At 35.7% G+C, this 21,183-nt stretch overlaps 1 protein-coding gene across 3 annotated transcripts in view; it reads left to right on the plus strand.

Annotated features, from left to right (window-relative positions):
• Positions 1-232: 232 nt before the first annotated feature.
• Positions 233-21,183, plus strand: part of LOC110031430 (phosphatidylinositol/phosphatidylcholine transfer protein SFH9-like) — a 38,358-nt gene continuing 17,407 nt past the window's right edge. For 2 of the 3 annotated variants that reach the window (XM_020734614.1, XM_020734616.1), the window contains exons 1-9: positions 233-590; positions 1,070-1,169; positions 7,229-7,495; positions 7,597-7,683; positions 7,764-7,865; positions 7,953-8,002; positions 8,110-8,206; positions 8,315-8,404; positions 8,493-8,597. In XM_020734614.1, coding sequence (XP_020590273.1) covers positions 403-590; positions 1,070-1,169; positions 7,229-7,495; positions 7,597-7,683; positions 7,764-7,865; positions 7,953-8,002; positions 8,110-8,206; positions 8,315-8,404; positions 8,493-8,597 — 1,086 coding nt within the window. In that variant the 5' untranslated portion in view covers positions 233-402. The remainder of the gene's footprint in view (positions 591-1,069; positions 1,170-7,228; positions 7,496-7,596; positions 7,684-7,763; positions 7,866-7,952; positions 8,003-8,109; positions 8,207-8,314; positions 8,405-8,492; positions 8,598-21,183) is intronic. The other variant, XM_020734615.1, reaches the window with a different exon arrangement.

Here is a 21,183-nt window from a genome sequence, read left to right on the forward strand (position 1 = left end):
TAAAGTGTATTAGATATGTTAATTCATGTGTTATTGTGTGTTATTGATGTGTTATTCATGTATTATTGATGTGTTATTGTGTTATTATAATATCAGAAATATTCTCATGACACAATAACACATGAATAATATATAAAACATATCTGGGAGAGAATATTATTGATGGAGTGATTTCATTGACTAATCACTTTACTCATCTAATATTTTTCGCCGTTTTTGGCCTTCGAGGGGATCGGAATTTGTAAGAACAAACGTACATAAATTGGAGGAATCAGTTCTCCGTACGCCACTTGGAAATCTCAGATTGATAGCTAAAACCATTGTCGTTTATCTCCCGTTTTGATTATAAGCTTCAGGCTATCCTCATATCGGTCATCTCGGGATCGATCAGAGTAGCTGACCATGCCGGCACCTTCGTCGACGATGAGGCAGCGAATGGTGAGGGTTCGAAGGCCGGATAATTTCCGGTCGCTGGCGGATCGAAGGTCGAGGGATTTGGAGGAGGAGAGATCGGTTAGGGAGTTTCGGCGGGCACTGATGGAAAGAGATCTGCTTCCACCGCAGTATGATGATTACTACACCATGAGGAGGTTACACATTTACTCCCGCTGCTATTTATATTACGGTTCGAGCATTTAGAGGATATTCACTGATGCTTTTTCTGAATCTAGGGGCTTAGCCTTTGAAATCGCAATATTGTTGAATTTGCCATGTTGTTGTTGTTGTAATTTTTGCGATTTATTCTCTCGTTCTCCTGAATACTTTGCTCTATTCATAATATCTTCTTTTGACTTGCGTATTTTGTTGCGTGTTGCCCGTTTCCTCGAGTGAACGGTATATAAAATTATTGTAAAAGCCACTAGCCTGACATGCTTTTTTGTGTTTATCCAATTATTTGCACATATGCGGTTTGGAGTGGATTCCGGTTCCTTAATTTTTATGAAAAACCATAAAGTTCAGCCTTGATCTTGCCAGGGGCTCATTGCTGTCGCCTAGCTTTTTCTTACTTGTTGAAAGTTTGCTTTCCAAAATCGAACTCTTTTAATGAACTTGTATTTTTTTTTTACAGGTTTTTGAAAGCTAGAGGTTTTAATTTAGAAAAAACAATCCATATGTGGACAGAAATGCTCCAGTGGAGGGCAGACTTTGGTGCAGATTCTATCTTGCGTGTAATATTTGATAACTCCCTTATCAAGTTTCCTTTTATTCTGTATAGCTTTTCATTCCTCTGATACACTCTTTATAATTCTCATGGTTTGTTGTAAATGCATGACTTATAAATGAATACTAAAATAAAAAAAAACTGGGTTTTTAAGATTATCAGTAGAAATAAAGCAATATATTCAATATGTTGCTAGTTTAGGTTTATTTGTTAACTGGTATTATTAATCCCTAACTGCACATACAAAAAGTTAGCTTCCCAGGGATGACGTCTTTGAGCGACCCAGGGGTCACCGCAAGAGACGCTAAAGGGTGATTGACAGGCATTAAGGAGCCAATGAAGAATGTGGGTCACTGGCACTTAAGTGCGACTGATCTATAACCGAGCGAACCACAAATCCGAGCGATTACGACCTATGCATGGATGGTTGATGTAGGTTGTACTTACCAAACTAGCTGATAGATCAAAAGGTCAAAAGAATTAGTCGGCCAGGGGGTGGCACCTGATATCAACACGGTTAGGACTAAGAATCATGATCGGGCAACTCAAAGTGGGGGTGGATGGCTCAAGTGTCTAGAATCTCGTGACAGAGGTAGAAAGGGACCCATTGCTTCACAAAGACATTGTTTCTCAAGTGTTACTACTACAAGAGAGTGTTTGAGTTGAAATTGTATAGTGTCCCACCCAAGACCTCTCAGTAGGATTTTTCATTTAAATGATATGAAGTGTCCTTTCGGGATGGTCAACTCCTATACATAGGAAGCATTGTGCAAAAAAAAGAGAAGATTCTCTAATTCTTATTCCTCAATTAATTAATCTTTGTCTGTCAACTCTCTGATATTCATTTTGCTTTTTCTCAAAAAAGGGCCCTTATTTTCTACTCTTTAGCATGTATATTATATTTTGGGCACGATTCAAGAATAAATCTGTGTTCAACATCCTAAAAGATATGGTGAGCGTGGGATCATGACACAAATGAGAAGATGAACAACACAAGAGGAAAAAAATAGTCGTGATAGTGCAAACAACATTGATTGCACTAGAGATTTCCAGAAATTTCATGATCAAACAGATCTAGGAACTTAAGGATTTGATGAGGGAGATGATCAATGAGACGCTTTAGCAAGGAGCGAATTTGATACCCTAGCCGGTTGTTTCCACACGTTGGATATTTGGCCTAAATGAAGAAAGATCATCTGCTCTGATTCCAAGCGTGAGCAATGAGACTTATCATCCAAACAGTGCCGGATCTGCACCTCAAAACTGAGACAGGCAAAGGTGCATAAACACACGATGACCGGCCCCTGATATTGCTTTCTCTTGACAAATCTCAATTGCTAAACTTTCTGAACGATTCATTATCCCAACTCTAGAATCTTACTGAGGGAAGACTGATCCAACCAGTCATGTCACCTCCTTTGAGTTGATGGTTTGCTTATTAAGGGTGAACAAAGCAATAAAGTGTGGACTCTTTTTATGACTCTAAAGGAGTTTGCGCTCGTGAGGTTCAATAGCCAGCCACCTATAGAATTCAAAAAGATGTTCATGACACAATTTGCTAGTGCACAAAAGTCTCAAAATATTCTAGACATTGTTAAAGTTGTGGCAGGAGCAAGGAGAATCGTTTCGCTCATTTATAACCCAATTTCAGAGGGAAATATTGGAAGTACGAGATTTGGAGCCTACTGTGCACATGCGACCCTCGCTCAACGGCTGAGATAAGGTCCTTTTCGATACGCTTTAGGACTACAATGACCGAAGACACTGGAGAGGCCACTAAAATTTGTTAACCATTGGCCAACACTACTATCAACATGTCCTTAGAACGAAGATGATCATCCCTAATCTTATCGGGAGACATACACCCTGGAAAGGCATCACGACAAAACCAGAGGAAGACACAGTATCGAAAATAGTGAGCGGAATACTAACTAGGAAGATCACCGCCACCGACTCATGCTTCCCTTATTCGACTTCGATAAGACTTTGGATGGCGGAAGTTGAGGTCATCCAAAATAAGGACAACTACCTAAAACTTGCCCCTTTGAAGGCCGAGGGATATGCCCGTAATCCAAACAAATATTCTGCCTACCATTGTGACTACGGGCACTACTCAAAAAAATTTCGACACCTTCAGACCCTAATTTATGAGTTGATTCGAGCCTGAAAGTTGAAGGAGTTCATTGCAATCGGTGTAGTCGACCAACAACCAAGAAAGGCTCCGACGACAGATGGGCAAGGTGGGCTGGTTCTGGCTCATGCGATCCTCATCGTAGGAGTCGTTCCACCCATCCTGAGAGGAGATGAGGTTGATGCCTCACGACAAAAAAGTCTAAAAAGACTGGTTGGACAAGATATATGTGGCTACCTTATCCTTATTACCAGTCGCACAACATTCACGTAACACGTTTACCGATGAAGACTTGCCTACTAAGGACGACCTCTATAACTATATGATGTCATTATGGCCTTCATTGGAAACATTCAAATAGGGAGCATTCTTGTTCACATCGGCACTCAGTAAACATCTTATTTAAATCAGTATTTGATAAAATGAGTTTTGGAACCACTTGTCTCACAACTACGCCCGGACCCTTATACGGTTTCTTTGTGAAACTATATATTTGTATTAATTAATAAAAAAATTACAACAACTATACAAGTATGCATCTGTGATGTACAAAAGAGAGACATACTATCTACAAGTATGGTAGAGAGTTCCTTATTATCATCTAACATCAAAATAAAAGAACCACAAAAAACATGCTCAACACAAAAAAGAAAAGCAGCCCTGTTACTATTTTTAGCAATGTGACAAAAACTGTCTTGCTTGAAGGATGTAAGAAAACAAAATTCATGATAATGTTGCGGCTCGCTCTGCCAAAGTTTCTTCCTTGAAGTCGATGGCCAAAACCTGTTGACATTAGTGTTGTCTTCTTGAATAATGAGGCCCTTACATTCAAACATCCAAGGTAGACAAGCATGTTGGGAGATCAGATGGCTTGTAACTCAACTTGGGTGCTATCCGAATGTTGCAATTGTTGATCGGTTGCTATGATAACTAAGCCTTGCTTGTCCCGAAAAATGGCTCCCATGGCCACGATCCTAGAAGGTAGGAGGGTTTCGTTGGCAGGATGCCAAAAGAGTGGACCGAATTGGCAATTTGACTAGCTTCCCACTGCTCCTAGAAATGATGCAGGCGAGTCTTTGTGAGTGCCTCGAGAATCATGGATGCGATAATGGTAGGTGTGCCTTGAGGTCTATTGTGCACTTTGGCATCGTGGGCCTGCCAACAGTGATGCACAATGTAACAAAAACAACACGACAGAGCTATGTTAGCCTTCGACACCTTGCAAGCTTCTTGGATGCCTTATTGCTGAAACTGGGTATGGTAATAACCTAGGACTCCATAATGGATTTAATCTTGCAAAACAGGAAACAATTAGAAAAAGATTGGTTTTTGTATTCAGCTTACGAGCATCCTCATGGTCAGTTGGTATACTCGGTTAAGCCCCTTCTAGCGAGCCACATACAGGTGGGAATGACATAATGGAGAAGTCCTCATGAAAAGAAATGCGCCCGCAGATGAAGCTGGAGCTTCTTAAGGCAAGCAAAATCATTGCCCGTAAGTTCAAAAAAGGCTTTATAAGCTAGAGTAACAACCGTTTTTTCGGAAGGCGTTTTGGTGAGTTCAATGTAGTCCTCTTCCATCTTAGAATGTATACGGTTTCTCCAGGGAGAGGAAAGAGACCCTCTAGTTCCTTGCACTTCCTATTACCTAAGGAGGGGTGACAAACAATTCAATGCCTTGGCTGATTTCATCGTTGTTGAGTCAACTGTGACATACATTCCTATCATTAGTTGGCCTTTACGGAACAACTTGAAGGCAATATTCTCAACATATCACGTCATGATACAGTCATGGTATGGGGAGACTTAGAGAAGTCACACACTTGCTACCTGCTGGTCGTTAGTAGCATACTTCGCGAACTGTTGGAGTTGGATACACAGCTAGGGAGTGGCTTAGAAATCTCCGCCGACCCCAATTATAAATTTAATTCTTTTTGACTTAGTGTAGCTTTTGATGCCGATTATAAAGAGGATTTCGCTTGGACCCCCGGGGAGTACTGTGACATCTTTGCCTGATCAGTCGAAGAAATGCCATGAGTTTTCATGGATTTGGCTTGCCATTGCCTCAACGTCGACCCTTCAGTTTGACCTATAAAGCAAAAAATGAGATCAAAGGCTCTATCCCTAGCCAAGCTGATCAACAAAGAAGTTCAGAAGCTTCCGAAAGAAGGATGCATTAAAGAGTTGTACTACCTAGATTGGAAGACGATGTCGTGGTGATTTGGAAGAGAATAGAAAATGACTAATGTGTGTCGATTTCACCAAACTGAATGTAACCTACTCGAAAGATAACTACCCTCTACCTTGAATTAATGCACTTGTGGACTCTACGGTTCGGCACTCCTTCATGAGTTTCCTTGATGTTTTCTTAGGTTACCATCGGATAAAGATGCATTTGGATGGCACTGAGAAGATTGTGTTCATCACAGGGGAGGTGTGTTTTGCTATAATGTAATGCTATTCGAGCTTAAAATTGCTGGTGCAACTTACCAGTGGTTGATGGATATAATTTTCTAGAGCAAAAAAAAAAAAATTAAAATTCTTGCCCCCCCCCCTACTTTTTTTTTTGCGTGGGGACAGTTTGGATGTTCCCATATTAGAATTGTAAATAACACCTTTTGATCAATATATTACCACCTTTTGCCAAATATATATATATATATATATATAAAATTAAGAAAACATAACCTAAGCGTATCTTAAACCCTTGTTCAGCCTAAATTCATGCAAGGGAGCAAAATTTGAAATCTTGGGCTGGTAGCAAGGAAAGCTTCCTCCCTCCCTCATTTCTGCCTTTCTCTTCTCGTACATTCAATTAATACCCAACTTCCTTTTTCCATTGTTGTTTGACTCTATTCGACACTCCAACATGCGACTCTATTGCTTCTTCCTTCGCACATGATGCGCACAACTACTTCTTTAGCTTAACACCACCGCCTCTGCTTCCTTGAAGTAGACAAACTAGCACTTACATCGTCAATAGCTCGTTCAATCCTTCTTTATAGCTTTGTCTCTCGCGCGAACCTTGGCTAACGTTTTGCCATCACCACTTCCTCTTCTTCCTCTTATTCTTCCTATTTTTGAGTCTCGTTGCTCTGCACCGAATATCTGGTAAGAGAAACGCACGACTGCTATTTCATGTTCTTCTCTTTTAGTTTCGCCTTTGGTTCGCTCGTCCGATTCATTTCTTTGCTTCTAGTGAGACACTCTGCTCCTTAAAATGAAAACGTCGAAACAGTTAATTCCTTCAAATTGAAACTAACCCATTAAATTTCCTTTTATTTTACTTTATTTTTCCGATTATTACATTTGGTTCATTAAAAGTTGCTATATTATAGTATTAGCAAATTTCTACTCGTTTGTGACGTTTAAGTTCTCTTGTGATACAATCTTGATACACCTTAAATTTGCTAGAATGTAGATGTTAGATTATCTTGAACCAAATGAATGAGAGATTATAATAACACTAATTTTTCTATATAATATAATATTGTTTCAGTAAGATAGCACTGAACTGAACAGCTGAGTTGCTAGATGGCAATGCTGTCTGAAACATTGAGAATTATTCATTTAAATTTTGCTATTCCTAGAACATTTAACCAAACAAACTCATAGTTCCATGATATTTTGGTTACAATTAGATTTCATTATATTTATTTTTTGCTTTTATACTCATTGGACATTTACTATTAGTTTGGGAGAGCTTATTATTGAATCATGAAGTATGACTATTGAATAGCGTAATAATTTAAACTTTTAGTGCTTATAGACTTCTTCCTTTAAGACTTGTACCTTTTCATGGACTTTGTAGGAGTGAAATGGTTGAACGAAAAGTTAAATTTGTACCAAAAACTGCATAAGTGATTTCGTTTTAGTTGGGTATTTTTTTCTGTTTTATTGCTTGCATTAAGAAGTAATTATTTAATGTAAATTTAGGACTTTGTGTTTACTGAATTAGAAGAGGTTCGCTCTTACTATCCGCATGGTTTTCATGGTGTGGACAAAGAGGGCAGGCCAGTATACATTGAAAAACTTGGAAAAGTCGATCTTAGTAAACTTTTGACGGTCACTACGGTAGAAAGGTTATTAAAATATCATGTCCAGAGTTTAGAGAAGATCTACCGGGACAAATGGCCAGCATGTTCAATTGCAGCAAGAAAACAAATTGATACTATGACAACAATTTTAGATGTTGAAGGTTTGGTATGTTGTGCTTTAATTAATTTTGTTATTTTGATATGATTCTTCATATAACTTCCATCCATGCTTATATTTTATCATTGAGTAGATAAATTGAAATGCAGAGCTGGATGTATGTTGGGAAATTGATTAACTTAGTTCAGGATATTGTCATACGGATCAATAAAATCGATAGCAATAACTATCCTGAGGTAACAAGTTTTCTGTATGCCTAAGAAGATCCTTGTCTAAACTGCTTCGCTTCCATGTTGATGTTAGTGCTTTTGTGCAGATATTGAATAAGATGTTCATTGTTAATGCTGGCCACGGTTTTAGATTGCTATGGAATGCCTTAAAAGGTTTTATTGATCCAAGGACATCAGCAAAAATCGAGGTGGGAATAATCTCTGCAATCTTTGCACCATTTCAAAATAATTATAGGTACATGGTAATGTTAACTTGTTAAATTTATCGTTTGCAGGTTTTAGGAAATGCATACCAACAAACACTGTGCGAGTTGATTGACATTAGGTTTTATTTTTGTTCATTATACAAACTTCAATTTATTTTCATTTGGAGTACGAAGTTTCCTTTTGCCCCTAATCATGGGTTCTTTCATACACTATATGTCACTATAGCCAACTTCCTAATTTCCTTGGTGGTTCGTGCACTTGTGAAATTGGAGGATGTCTGAGATCAGATAAAGGACCATGGAATGATCCAGAAATATTGAAAGTATTGCCATCTTATGTTTGTTTTTGATTCATTTTTATCAGGTGTTTACGTAGCTATGAATAATTTTTTTAATGCATTTTTTTTGTCTTCCTGTTATTAATTCTCCAGTTGATTCAAGTTAAGCAAGTGAAGTCATGGAATCGAAGTATTCAATCTGATGAAGAGGAGACAGATCTGGGAGTCAAATCATCCGACAAGGTGCATTCTGAAGTCTGTGAACGTCAGAATTAGTTGTATGCTATTAGAGCTACTATTACTTAATATATTCCTTTTACGATTTCTGTAGTATGATGAGTCTGATGATCATTCACAGCTTCTCGTTGAAGATGCACATTCTCCTACTAGATCAAGGTCTTGCTCAATCTCAGAGTTGGTTCCAGTTGATGAAGAGGTAAATTTTCTTTGGTGACCTTACCTCATTGGAAGAACATTTTTGTTTATTTTTTTTAATGTAGGTGAATCGAAACTTGATGATATAGGACAGTCAAGTGTCCTGGATTAAGTGATGAAACATAGGATGTAATGGAAAAAAAAAAGCATATAAAGATTCAAATTCATAGTTCCCCAACTTCTATTTTGATCGATATCTCTTTTTAGATGCAAAATAAGTAAGTGGCCGCATTTTTCCGTATGAGTAGACAATGGTATTCTAAATTCTGTGCTTCGATACATAATTTTGGTGTGGTAATATTTGCAGTCTTGGAATGATTGAAACTTACGTTATGAACATGAAATTTGATTACATATGAGACTTTACAAACTCTCATATGCATTAACATTCATCCACTAAACAAATTAAATAAGAACAAAATATATAAATCACTTATAGAATATTCTAATTTCAAGCTGATATATGGAAACTAGTCTCTCAAAAAATATCATCAAGACTTGTCACCACATGAAGAATACACTTACATCATACTCACAAAATTTTGAGAGAAGAAAGAACTGTATTAAGCTAATGAACTAATTTTCTTACTTGCCTCAGGATCCTAATTATAATCCCAAAATACCCAAAATAAGTAACATCTTAAATTCATCAACATGTGATAAAATACAGTAGATTTTAATACATTCAATATGAATTCCAGCATTATCATCAGATCATTCATAGAAAGTCTTAAACTTTTAATTTGTAAAATCCAATTCTCTGTTTGCTTCTGGGCATGCCGTGATGGGAAGTGAACAACTCTAAAAACTGGAGATGCACTGTCGTCTGAAGTGAGAAATATAGGTAGTGAGTTTGGTTGTGGGAACGGTTGGTAAATTGAGGTAGTAACAACAATAAGAAGAGGTAGTACATAATGTGAAGTGCAATAGAGAGAAAAAGGAAGTGGAGAAGTAATGACTGGCAATTAATTGCGGAAGATAACGTAAGGATAAATATTTGATAGGCTCTAACACTTCTACTGGTGTTGTCAGCCTGGTCTTATGTGAAGGAGCTCCTCCTGATGTCTGATCCTCAGTGGTCTTCTACCCAAGTGATGACAATATCTTGCTAGATGACCAGGCTGAAGACACTATAAGTGTTAGAGCCAAATATTTATTCTTATCTTGTTTTCTGTATTTGTCACATGTGAATACAGTACTCTGAGTCATACTAAATCCACCCAAATTGTACTTAAACTTTTTCCCATTGGATATTTTTGATTTGTCAACATGTTCTCCTTTATCAATGCTTTATCTTATGCGCCTCCTTACGCTTTTGAGTAAGCTAATAATTGATTTTCACTCTTCTAGCTCGTTCCACTAATATTGAACATTCATCGATCCCCAAAGGCGCCAACAACTTTCTAATCGAATTTTTTACTCCCGAAAGGAATTTATAACACTTTTCTTCTTTGGTAGCGATTAATTGTGGCGCATACTTTGATAGTACAGTGAATTCTTCTTCGCATTGCGCAACTGTCTTCACTCCCGACACCAACTTGATGAATCTGTTTTGCACCTTTCTTTTAGCGGATAGGGGTACAAACCATTCTCTGAATAGCTCCATGAATTCTCTCAACTGACCATCATATTTGGTATGCCTCCTAGCTTGTCTTGACGCTGCCCACATCACCACCTTTTGGCTTTTTCATCCAACATAAACGTAGTTAATGACACTTCTTTCACCCGGATAGACCATAATTTTTAATATCTTCTCAATTCACATCATCTAATTCTTTGCTTCAATTGAATCTTCAGCTCCCTTAAACAATGGTGATTGTGAATCTTGAAATATTTTCAATTATTTTTCTATAGCGATTGTATCGCTTTCGATTTTCTGCGATATGGGCTCTTGAATCAGCTGAGTCATTAACGTCATTATCTATGTCAAGACATTTGTGTTCACATTTATAGTAGGTTGTACTTCATCATTTTCTATCAGATTCCTTTTTATAATTTTGGGTTTATCACTGTATTCAAATGAATATAATTATTAATTTGAACTAACTTAAATTTTTTTATTATTATTAAAATTTTCCTATAATTATCCTATTAGCTCTTTCATCAAGATTATATTAATTAATCTTTAACATTTGCTCTGATATTACTTTTGTGACAACCCAACCCTAGTTGGGGCTTAGAATCAACTAAGATATGTACAGACAGTCAGATGATGAGAATTAAATTTATTTTTTTTCTATAACTAATTATTAACAAATGAAAGAACTGTTAAATAAAATAAATTAAAACAATATAATTAAATTTATTTTATTACAGGTTGTCTACTTCTTTCATAAACATTTTTATCTTTTTAATCATCTTTTAACAAATTATTTAGACATAAAAAGTTAGTTTAAAATAATTTCGAGTTAACCAAAATGATTGAATACTCACGCTCCCAAATTAGAGTAATACAAGGGAAATCAGTGAATACTAATGATTATATGCATGCAGTTAAGCATTTGAAAAATCAATATAAATATTTGATATCTTAAGGATATAATGTTCTTCAATGAATCTTATTATATTAATAACAGATTATATTTTTCATTAATATATTTGCAAGAGCACCATTTAAAATTTATATCAATTAAGGTACTTCAATATCAATATCATTTTCTATATACGTGCACGTGTACTTGGGTTCTCTCATTATCATGCACATACAAGCATATTATAAAAATATTACTTTATACTAATGAAATATACTAATGAATATTTCATTCTCATTTGCGTGTTAGTCCATATTATTGTACAAGATTTAATTTCTACGATAATTTAAACAAAGTTGAGCACACAAGTCATTCTGACAATATGAACAAAATTTAATAGAATCATAAATCATGGGTATGCAGTACTATAACAGTAAGCATAAATACATTTGGTCGTGAAAAAATAAATGTTACTATTATAAAAGAATATGAGTATTCACTTTGATGATAAACGACCTGCTTGCTCTTAATTTATATTATTTATATCAAATTATCACATTGAAAAATTAAAATATTCAGTTATCACTTTACTTATGTTTTAATTTAATGATCGATTATGTTTGTATTGCATATTTTAATTAACATTTCAATACTTTAAACTTTAAGTTTGATTATTGTAATAAAAATAATATTAAATATTATTAATTTATATAAAAAATACATTTAAAATTAAAATCCCAACCTTTCTTTAACACCTTAATCAATGCATTTAACTAACATTTAAATGTTAAAGTTTAAATATAATATATATATATAATTTATTTAATAACTTAAATAAATAACTTACCCTTAATCTCAGTTGAATGAACCCCCCTTTACCCGCATGCGAGCCATCTTCTTCTCTGTGTGTGATACTCGAATCGTCTTCTTCTGCACGCGAGAACCAGATCACATGAGAGCTCCTCTATAGGCAAAATATTTGCGTACATAAGATGTACACAGCGCTGCGTACGTCCATGAGTTATTCAGGGGGTATAGGGGGGTTATATCGGGGTTATACCCCTCTGTAACTGCCCTGCAACCTCTTTGTAAACTACCTGTAACCTACAAATGAGTTCCGCACTTCTGTAGTTTCATGGGTACAAATAAGTTGCACTGAGGTTACAAGGGAGTTACACGGATGTTACAGGGGGGTATAACCCGGATATAATCCCCCTGTACGCCCTGAATAACCCCTGTTGTACGCAGCGCTGCGTACATCTTATGTACACAAATATTTTCTTCTCTATAGAGCCACAATGTCTTCTTATTTAACTCCTTCAATCGTAGTTTGAAACCGACACCGACTCCTCTTCTGTTCGACACAGAAGCCTCCTCCACTTGACATTGACGTCGCCTCCTCCGCCATGCTCGAGTCTCACACGCTGCCGCTCTTCTCCTTATTTCTTCCTCTTCTCTTCTACAAAGGTCAGCTAGGGTATAATTGAGTGCCCTAATGCATAGAGCTTCCCTTCCCTCTTGCTTCCTTTTTTTGCATGCAAGCATTGCATTGCTGCCCTAACCTGCTTGACATAACAGGCAAGTCGACTACGACAATTTATTGAGTGAACGTCACCCCTTTGGCTTCTCACTTCTTTCGTTTCGCCTCCCCTCTGTTCGACTCTTTATTTCCTCTTCCGACTCATTGTTACCTCTTCTCGGGTAATTGAAACAGGACGCCACACACACACATAGCTCTATTGCTTGCTCAAAGACAAATTGCTTAGAGATTGTGCATGAAACAAAATAAACATAGATGATTTATGAAAGAAATGGTAGTTTGAATCAAAGGCAAAAAATAATTATCATTGAAGATTAAAGGTAGATGGTGGAGATTTGCATATTTATGAGAAATAGAGGAAGTAAAATGTCTTAGCAATGATATTTGATAGCTTTTGTCATCAGATTGATTGCACGGGAGACCTCATGTTATCACCACTTTAATGGCTTGTTGTGTGAGAAAAACTGTTAGTAAATTGACATATTTACATATATGGAGTCCAACATTTAAAATTAGCTTGAGTCTTAGACTGAAGTTTCAACTTGATTGGTAAGGGTCTATTTGTGGCAGCTGCAGCTTATTAATAAGCTGTTGATCCAGATAAATTTCTGCTCAGCAGCTGATTCAGATAAGCTGATTGGCTGTTTGGTTTGTGCTATTTGAAAATAGATATTTTGCAGCTGTTTCTAGATGAATGACCATTCTGCTCATGTGCAGGAATGTTGCTTGCAACAGAACTATCATATCATAATATCTGATATTTGAGAAGCAAAAATCTCTTCAGAACAGTATAAAAGATAAGATACACACCTCACATAACAGTGAGTATCAGGTGTACTAAAAAAACTATTAAAATTACAATTTATAATATGATAATATTAATTTTAAAATTTAGACGGTGTATGCCACAAACCACGTTTTTTCTCTAGGGATACCATCCAACCCTGATCAGTATTGGCAGTAGAATATGCTGGACTGTTTCCCCACCGTAAGAAGTCACACTTCTTCGAACTGTCTGTCCACCGCGGGCATCTGTAGAACTTTCTCTCGTAGCTATGTGCCCGACGTGACATCAGTAAGAAAGTCTGTAGTCCGCAGTGACAGAGCACTTATCGGGATGTCCCTAAAATTTTAGAGTTCATCTTTTCTGAATGATTCAAATGATAATCCATTAGTCATAACAAAAGTTGAAATTTCTAAAAGAAGCAATTATTTATAGTTTTTTGCAGACGTGAGGTTTCAGAGAACTCAGTATACCAACTAACGAATTTGTCACTATAAGAAGAAAATAGACTTTGTAAAATAAAGAATTTTTAGTTGTCTATAGCTCACTTAATATCGACCTCGTGTGTTATATATGCATATCACCAAAAAAAAGACCATCTAGAAATACCTAAAAAACTTGGCATCGAACAGAAGAGAGAAACTTGGTTATCTTTATTGGAATTTCACATGTGACACCGATCAAAAACAACTAATAGACTATCCAAGAGAACCCACAAGGTTGAAAGTCTCATCAGGGACCTCATAAACCTAAAAAAAGAAAAAAATGGAAATGAATCAAAAATAGAGAAAAAAATTACAAACAATATAAAACTTACAATATCTAAAATATCAATAATCGATGGAATAAAAAATAAACATACACTTTCAAAATTGATAAAAGCAGTAATCAATTCAAGTTTTGTGCGGGCGCGAGGAAAACTAAGTACACCAAACCCACTGAACCCGTCATAACAAGAAGACGGTAGACGTTCTAAAACCAGAGTTCTTGGTTGCCTTTAGCTCACTTAATACCAAGTTCGTATGCATATCACCAAAAAAATGCCATCCAGAAGTATCTGAAAAACCCAAGCATAAAAAAGAATAGAGGAGTTTGGTTGACTTTATCAGGATTTTACATATGACACCAACCAACATCAACTAAACAGACCAACCAAAAGTACCCCCAAAACTCAACCAAAAGAAAAGAGGAACTTGGTTGCTTTTATTAAGATTTCACATGTGACACCAACCAACAATAACTACTAGGCTATCCAGAAAGCCCATAAGTCGAATGTGTCATCGTGGACCTCAAAACCCAAAAAAAAGTACGAAAAGGAATTGAAAAAGTAGAAAAAACAATTACAAAGAGCATAAAACTTCAAATATCTAAAATATCAATAATACAAGTGACATAAAATGAATATAGACTTTATAAAATAAGCAATAGTCGTTCAATCAACATTCAACAATGATGTCTATAGTTCGCTCTCTCAAATCTGCCATTTTGGCAACACCTTTGCCATCTTGGGTGTAACCTTCTAGTGATTCCATTTCTGGCTATGGTATAAATTGCCTTACGTGATATTCAATAGCTTCCGGGGGGACCTGTAAGTTTTCATCGTCAGTCATGTTGAAGTTTACATCAACTTAAAAATGATGTCGTCAAATGTAGTTATGGAGTGGCATCGTGACCACTACAATCAACACCTATTTTGGAAATTGATACATCAACATATCATGTAGTATGTTCCATTTTTTCTTCTACACTCCAATTGTTCTTACAATTATGTCGCGTAACGAGTAGTGCCTTTTGTTAAATATTTTCTTCCTGACACGAGCAACAACGCTAGATCTTTCGAAATCAGGAATGTGATATTTCATATCTGAAAAGGACTTCAGATACCCAATCTATAGAGGATATTCAACATCGACCAAGTAAAATTTACCTGTCTAAAATACCATAATTAGTAATAAACTAAAGAAAAAACGAATGTTGTTGATATCTTTTCGAACCTATAGGTGGGTGCAGGAAGCTGTGCCTTTGTTTTCTTATCACAAAAGCAAAAATATGACTATCATGTTTAATGTCTTCCCAACTAGTCATCGCAAAAGTCCAGCACGTGTTGAAGTTACATACATCCATCATATTTTGTATGGGTGATCCACACTCCAATGTATGCATCTTCTTAGTCTTTGATATTCGTGCATTCATGTGAATTGTGTCAATCGCTTCAATACAGTTCTGTCAGATTAGTTAAAACTATGATTGCCACACAACTTATTTTGTCGTCTGAATGTAATGTGTTAAAAAGAATTACCTTAGTGAATGACATATACCGCGGGTCATTTGTAATATTTGTTTGGAGTCATCTCGAAGGTTGGATCACTTGACTTAATTTTGTTATTTGACTAACTGACAAGAGTTTTCAAACCCATTGAAAAATGCCTGCTAATTGTCTTTGATGAATGTTGGAATCGCTCCACGCTATTCTCATTTATTCATTCTGTGAACACCTCTCTTGTTGTCATTTCTGAGGAGCCGTGGAGTCCATGATGGCTATGTAGTTCATCGAAAAATCTAAAAATATGACTTTTGTCATACGGAACATTTTACCGAACCTTGCTAGGTGTCCTTGTAGCTCACCTATGCATTTATCACCAATATAAGTCAATGTCATGCAAGAAGTTCGATCGACGTGAGAGTAATAGTATTCGTACAATAAAACCATAGACACCGCAATTTTTTTTATAGGACTTAGTCGCTGTCCTATAGAAGTGCTCTGTTTAGGTAATAAGCGCGAATCGAACAATGTTAACAAGAATATGTAAATTGAATACAGATATATAATGACCAAAAATAATTACAAAACAATATATTGATTGTTTGTGCTAGATAGAAAAACATCCGAATCAAATAACCCATGAAACAAATGAAAAAAAAAAACAAAAAAACCACTAAACAATAATTCCACAAAATCAATTGTCCATAAAAAAAACAATTAGTTGACCCGAAGTTCAAGGGGCATTTACATAAATAGCTGTTTGAGGGTCGGGTCCTCTAGCAACTTCAAGATGTTCAATTAAAACGTGTTATCCAAACTAACTTCAGGATATGTTTACAAAACTCGAAGAAAGTGTCTATAGAGGCGTCCTTTGAAGTACTAGCCTGAATTGTGCACGCTTCCACCAGTTTTGTTATTGTGTTTCTGATGAAAATAACTTTTTTTTCTTTTCTCTACCGTATTTCACTTTGACCGTCATGTTGACTCCAGCTTCTTCGGGTTTTCGGTGGGGCCTTCACTTGACCCACTTACTTGCTTGTCTCCAAGCCCTCTAGTATGCTTGTAAACCCATGCTCACTTAGGGTGAACGCATGCGTGCCCGTCACAACAACCCCACTAAACATACGGTTTGGGTTGTCAAAAAAGCTCGATGTTTGCGAACACTTCGTGTTCGGCTCGCCACGGAATTCGTGTTCGATTCGTTCGATAAGCAAATGAGACGAACACGAATAATTTTTTTCATTCAGTTTATGAACAAACCAAACACGAACAATCATGTGTTGGATCGTGTTCGAATAGTTATTGTTCGAAAAATAAAATAGTTTAAAATATTATACATAAAAAGTTATCATATTTTAAAAATAATTTTATATTCTAAAAATTTATAATATTTTAAAAAATTAAATTCTATAAATAATATTAGTTGTATAAATATTATATATTTTTATAATATAAGTTACATAAATAATATAATATATTAATATACTATATATATATAAACAACAACAACAAAAAGAAAGCCTTAATCCCACTACGTGGGGTCGGCTACATGAATACTTTTTCTCTGTTGCATTTTATTTAGTGTCATTTTTTCATTTAGTTCTAAAAAGTTAAGATCATGCTTTATACAATAAGCCTAAGCCTTCCTAGGTCTACCTCTGCCTTTCTTGATTCTTAACAATGCCTTTCTTAACAAAAGTTGAATCTAAAGCATCTACTCTCCTAATCGGATCATCAGATGGTCGACATTTACTGTGACCAAGCCATCTATGACAACTTTCTCTAATTTTATTTGTCACAGGAGCTACACCAACCCTATCACGGATATATTCATTTCGCATTTTGTCTCTAAGTGTAAAGCCACTCATCCACCTAATCATTCTCATCTCGGCAACACTTAACTTAGTATTATGCTTCTCTTTTAAAGAAACATTCAACGCCATAGAGCATTGCAGGACTCACCACCGTCTTATAAGATTTTCATTTCAGTTTAAGCGGTACTTTTCTATCACACAAAAGGCTCGAAGCATTACTCCACTTCAACCAACCGACTTGAATTCTACAATTAACATTCTCACTTATATCACCATCGCTTTGAACAACAAACCCAATATATCTAAATGGTTCACACCTTTTAATAATGTGATCACCCAAAGTTACACTTCTGTCACTAGAGCTATTACTACTAAAATTACATTCCATGTATTCAATTTTAGTTCTACTCAAATGAAGGCCTTTAGACTCCAATGTAGATCTCCATAATTCAAGTTTTTCTTGGGTTTTTTCTCTCGTCTTATCCACGAGAAGGATATCATCAGCAAAAAGCATACATCAAGGTACATTCTTTTGTAATTGTCCAGTAAGACCATCCATAAATAAAGCAAAAAGATATGGGCTTAAAGCCAATTCTTGATTTAATCCAACATAAATAGGAAAATATTTGGTCAATCCTCCTTCAGTTCGAACACAAGTAACAGCTCTTGTATACATATCTATAATGACTTGAATAGAAGTCATATCAACACCTTTCTTTTCAAGAACTCTCCAAAGGATATCTCTTGGAACCTTATCGTAAGCTTTTTCTAAATCAATAAAAATCAAATGTAGATTTTCCTTATTATCTCTGAACTTCTCCATCAGACCTCTCAATAAATGTATAGCTTCCATAGTAGACTTGCCCGACATAAATCCAAATTGATTATGAGAAATCTTTGTAAAACGTCTTAACCTATATTCAATTACCCTCTCCCATAATTTTAAAGTATGACACATCAACTTAATTCATCTATAATTTGCATACTCTTGTGCATCCCCTTTATTCTTAAAAATGGGGATCAAATACTCTTCCTCCACTTCTTAGACATCTTTTTAGTTTTTAAAATAATATTAAAGAGTTTAGTAAGCCAAGAAAATCCCAAATCTCCTAAATATTTCCACACTTTAATTGTGATATCATTAGGTCTTACAGACTTTCCATCCTTGATTTTCTTTAAAATCTCCACAACTTCTTTTTTACTAATGCGACAGTAAAAATAAAATGTTTTATTATTATTAACGATATTAAAATCACAAAGGTCGATCATAATTTCAGAAACTTCATTAAAAAGTTTATCAAAAAAACTTACCCACCTAGGTTGAATATCATTTTCTATGAAAAATGCTTCTTGATTTTTATCTTTTATACACTTTACTTGAGTTAAATCTTTACTTTTCTTTTCTCTTTGTTTGGCTAGTTTATTTGTTTGGCTAGTTTATGTTGGCTAGTTTATGCATATATTTTTCACCCTTCTTAGTATCTAATCTATTACAAAGATCATTAAATGTAGAATTTTTAGCGTCTTCCCTTCCCTAAGCCACTTTACCCCAACTTGCCTCCCCTTCTCTTCTCGAAAGCTTTAGGTTTTGGCGGCCTACCCTTCTTCTGATTCTTTTCCTTGTCCTCTGAAAATTGTGCAAAGCTTTCGGCCATGAGAAGTTAGGGCTTGTCGTTTGTGTCATTCTCTAATCTCTACTTATGTTTGTCTTTGATAAAGTTTATTTGTTCTCGACGTGTCGGCGACTCGGCATTGGATCGACTGCTCGGTATTCTTGCTTGGTTGCTCGATATCCATGCTTGGTTGCTCGATATCTTTGCTTGTTTTCTTGTAAGGCTACCGAGGTGTCATCTTTCAGTATCTTTGCTTTAATATTTCATATTTATCTTTTGGTTCACCTCTTAGCTTAATTTTTCTTATATTTCTTTTAGGTTTATTTAGTTTTTTGAGTGAAACCTTGTTTTTGAAGTTTTTGGGAGTAAAATCTCGCATATTGCCTTTAGATCTGAATTTTTTATGGATGAGATATGATATTATGGTTTTATTGTGAGCTGTGCTTCGACTATTCTGCATTTGTGATGTAATTCATACATGTTTATGTATTAATTTCATACAGGTTTAAGCTTTTAAAAGATTTCGAACAATTCAAACAATTCGAACAATACAAATGAATTTATAAGATTTCAAATAATTCAAACAGTTTGAACAATTTGAACATTTTAAACATTTCAAACTTTTGAAATTTATTTCAAATAAATCAAACCGAACACGAACAGTAACTTCACGAACAATTTCGAACATGAGCCCATTTTAGACACACTTAATTTCAAATGACCCAAACACGAACACAAGCCCATTTCAGACACTTAATTTCAAGCGACCCAAACACGAACACGAGCTCTGTTTGTTAGTGTTCGATTCGTTTACACCCCTAATCCAATTTCTTCAGGTCCGACTCCATGCTACTTAATTTTAATTTCTTGGCGGCTGACACTGCCTGTAATATGTGGGAAAGTTTATTACTTAAAACAGATTGGAGGAATAAAGAATGGAAAAACAAGTATTTAGTGCTTTGGTTATTACCTCAAATTTCTCAGTCCACCAATTCTCTGAGGCATCAATAGTCCGTTTGATTGAATCTCAACCCAAGCCCGTGAATCCCCATTTTAGTTCCTTCCATAACTTCCAGTCCTTTTCAACTGATCCTACTTGTTCTTAAATTGTAATCTATCGTAGTCCCTTTGTGTTATTTCCTTGTACTTTTTCGTAATATTTTGCTACTCTTTTTTATTAAAGTAGGTGGTGAGTCTATTTCCAAGCTCGACCTCCTTAAGATAGAGGTTTGCAAAATATGATTGTGACTTACCTATCCCACAAGGCTGATGAACCCGCTTCTTTAGTCTTAACCATTGCTTGCTAAACAAATAAATGGATCAAGAAAGAAACTGTAAAGCTAGTAAAACAAAAGCAGTATAAAAATGAAAGCCCCAAGAAAAACAAACTTCTAAACTAAAAAAATAAAAAACAAAACAAGAAAACACAAAGAGAAACAAATTGAAAAAAAAAAACTGACACACAACAAAAGAAATCCTCAAATAAAACAACCAAGCCCCACACAACACACGACCAACACACCCCCACAGCTCTACCTCCACCACCAGCCACACCAACACACATTCTCCCCCTGCAACACACACTCACAGTCACACGCCCACAGCCACCACCTCCACTACCAACCCACACCCACCGTCACACACCAACAACCACCACTTCTCCCACCGCACACGCCCACAGTCACACACCAACAACCACCACCTCTACCACCGGCACACGCCCACAGTCACTACATTTTATTCAATTCGTGTTATCACCATTTTGGCAATCTTTTTGTTTATTTCTCTGGAATCCTTAGTTCATTTTAAATTCTTAACGATACTATATATTTAACAACTCTCTCAGCTACTAGAGTGAACTTTGGTTAACTCTTCCTTTTTAATGTATATTAAACACAGTTTAACTTTGAGAATCATAGAGGTTCGTTTCTAGTAATTAGCATCAAATTGAGCATGTTTCTTGTTCAATTGGCTGTCAAATTATAAGTATTCGACAACATCAAGTAATTTGAGTTTTATCACTTTATGTGTGACAGAATTTCAGAAGTTGTTTTCAGTAGTTTTACAATTAATATTTTTCCTGGGCTTAATCTTTATGCTCA

This window comes from Phalaenopsis equestris, unplaced genomic scaffold, assembly GCF_001263595.1.
Source record: "Phalaenopsis equestris unplaced genomic scaffold, ASM126359v1 Scaffold000814, whole genome shotgun sequence".
Lineage (NCBI taxonomy): Eukaryota > Viridiplantae > Streptophyta > Magnoliopsida > Asparagales > Orchidaceae > Phalaenopsis > Phalaenopsis equestris.